Source organism: Tupaia chinensis, unplaced genomic scaffold (assembly GCF_000334495.1).
Source record: "Tupaia chinensis unplaced genomic scaffold, TupChi_1.0 Scaffold147433_1, whole genome shotgun sequence".
NCBI classification, from domain to species: domain Eukaryota; kingdom Metazoa; phylum Chordata; class Mammalia; order Scandentia; family Tupaiidae; genus Tupaia; species Tupaia belangeri.
Genome location: NW_006207284.1, coordinates 1,835,939 through 1,837,355, shown reverse-complemented (window position 1 = coordinate 1,837,355; position 1,417 = coordinate 1,835,939). Strand labels below are relative to the sequence as shown.

Genomic DNA, 1,417 nt, shown 5'->3' with positions numbered 1-1,417 from the left:
AGTGTAAAATGTCTCAACAATTAAATACTGACATCCACACCCAGAAGACAAGGGTTTTTGTGTCACGGAAACAGCAAACTTTTAGATCACTCCTCCATAAACTTGGCTTTCAACTAAGACCAGTGATACAACAGTTCCACCCAGACAGCTGTTCATCTTGAGTTTGACGGGCACGAGAAGCCTGGGCACATTACTCACTGAATTTAACAAAGCGTTCCAAAGCCATATGTAGACTTTTTAAAAAGGTTATCCTAAAAGACAGGATGGAGATGGTGGGAGTGCGACACATGGTCAACCACCAGTAATCTGAAGAAAGGACTCTTGAAAAGGGTATAACCACGTACACAGGAAGGGAAAAAAAAAGCACCTGTGAAGTTTACTACTTCCGGTAACAAAATGCTAAAAAGCAGTGAAAACAGGGACGGTGTGGTGGTCTGCGAAATTGTTTTTGTGAGTGGGTAGCAATCAGCAAACGCGACGGTCTAAGGAAAGTGGCCTGAGAGTAAACAAAACTTTTCGGAGAGCCCGGGCCCTGAGGGTTTGGCTGACAGCGGGACCGGTCGGGTCTTGTGAGAGCGAAACGCGGAAGACACTTGACACTTGCAGCCAACAAGAGAAAGGGGCTGGCGGAGAACCCGGACCCATGGGTCGTACTTTTCCCGCAGAAATGACCGATGTCACATGAGGTCTGAGTGGGTTATAGAAGCGGCGGGGGGGACGCCGGGGCCCAGGGTGCAACCAAAGATGCGACTCACTCACCTTTCCCATTCCGAGGCAGTGGTGAAGTCCGTGATTTCAAATACCTCGGACTCGGGCTGCAGGGAAGGGAAGGAGAGAGAAAAAGAGATTGATCCGGGGCGATGACGCGAAGGAAAGAACTTAACACTGACAGGAGTAGATAGGGAGCAAAGATCTCACCTCGCTGTCGGCCGCCATCTTGAGGAGCGCCGGGTCGCGCTAGGGCTGCCGGGAAGAAGAGCGGAAGAGCTAGGGGAGGAGGGCGGTCAGCGTGGGGGCGGGGCCTCGTCTAAGCCCCGCCCCTCGGCCCGCCCTCGGTCCGTGAATCCTGCCAGGAAAGGAGGGGAGCAAGGTCTAGGTACTGCCTCCCAGCCAGAAGAGTTTAGGCTACCCTGGATAACCCTTTAGCTTGTTAAATAAAATGTGAAACTTTCCTGTAGAGTAGTGAATATAGTAAGAGGACAGAAGCAAGCCCCTAGTCTCATGTGGATAATACTTTATTTAAAATCTAAAACACGGCCAGCCCATGGCCTGGTGATTAAGCCAGCCAGATCCCACATGGCCTTCCCTTCTAGTCGCTGTTGGAATCTGGGACTCAGAGGCTTGAAAAACATACAAGGTGTGTATACAGGCGTGCCCAAAGTCCTAAAAAAGAGAAATAAAGGAGAGAGAATTTTGG

The 1,417-nt window shown here is 50.5% G+C and overlaps 1 protein-coding gene across 2 annotated transcripts in view; it reads right to left on the bottom strand.

Moving 5' to 3' along the window:
- RAB3GAP1 (RAB3 GTPase activating protein catalytic subunit 1) overlaps positions 1 to 977 on the bottom strand; it is a 105,139-nt gene extending 104,162 nt beyond the window's left edge. For both annotated transcript variants that reach the window (XM_006169717.3, XM_014584660.1), the window contains exons 1-2: positions 919 to 977; positions 760 to 815 (exon numbers count right to left, since the gene is read on the bottom strand). In XM_006169717.3, the coding sequence (XP_006169779.1) occupies positions 760 to 815; positions 919 to 936 (74 nt within the window). In that variant the 5' untranslated portion in view covers positions 937 to 977. The remainder of the gene's footprint in view (positions 1 to 759; positions 816 to 918) is intronic.
- Positions 978 to 1,417: the final 440 nt, after the last annotated feature.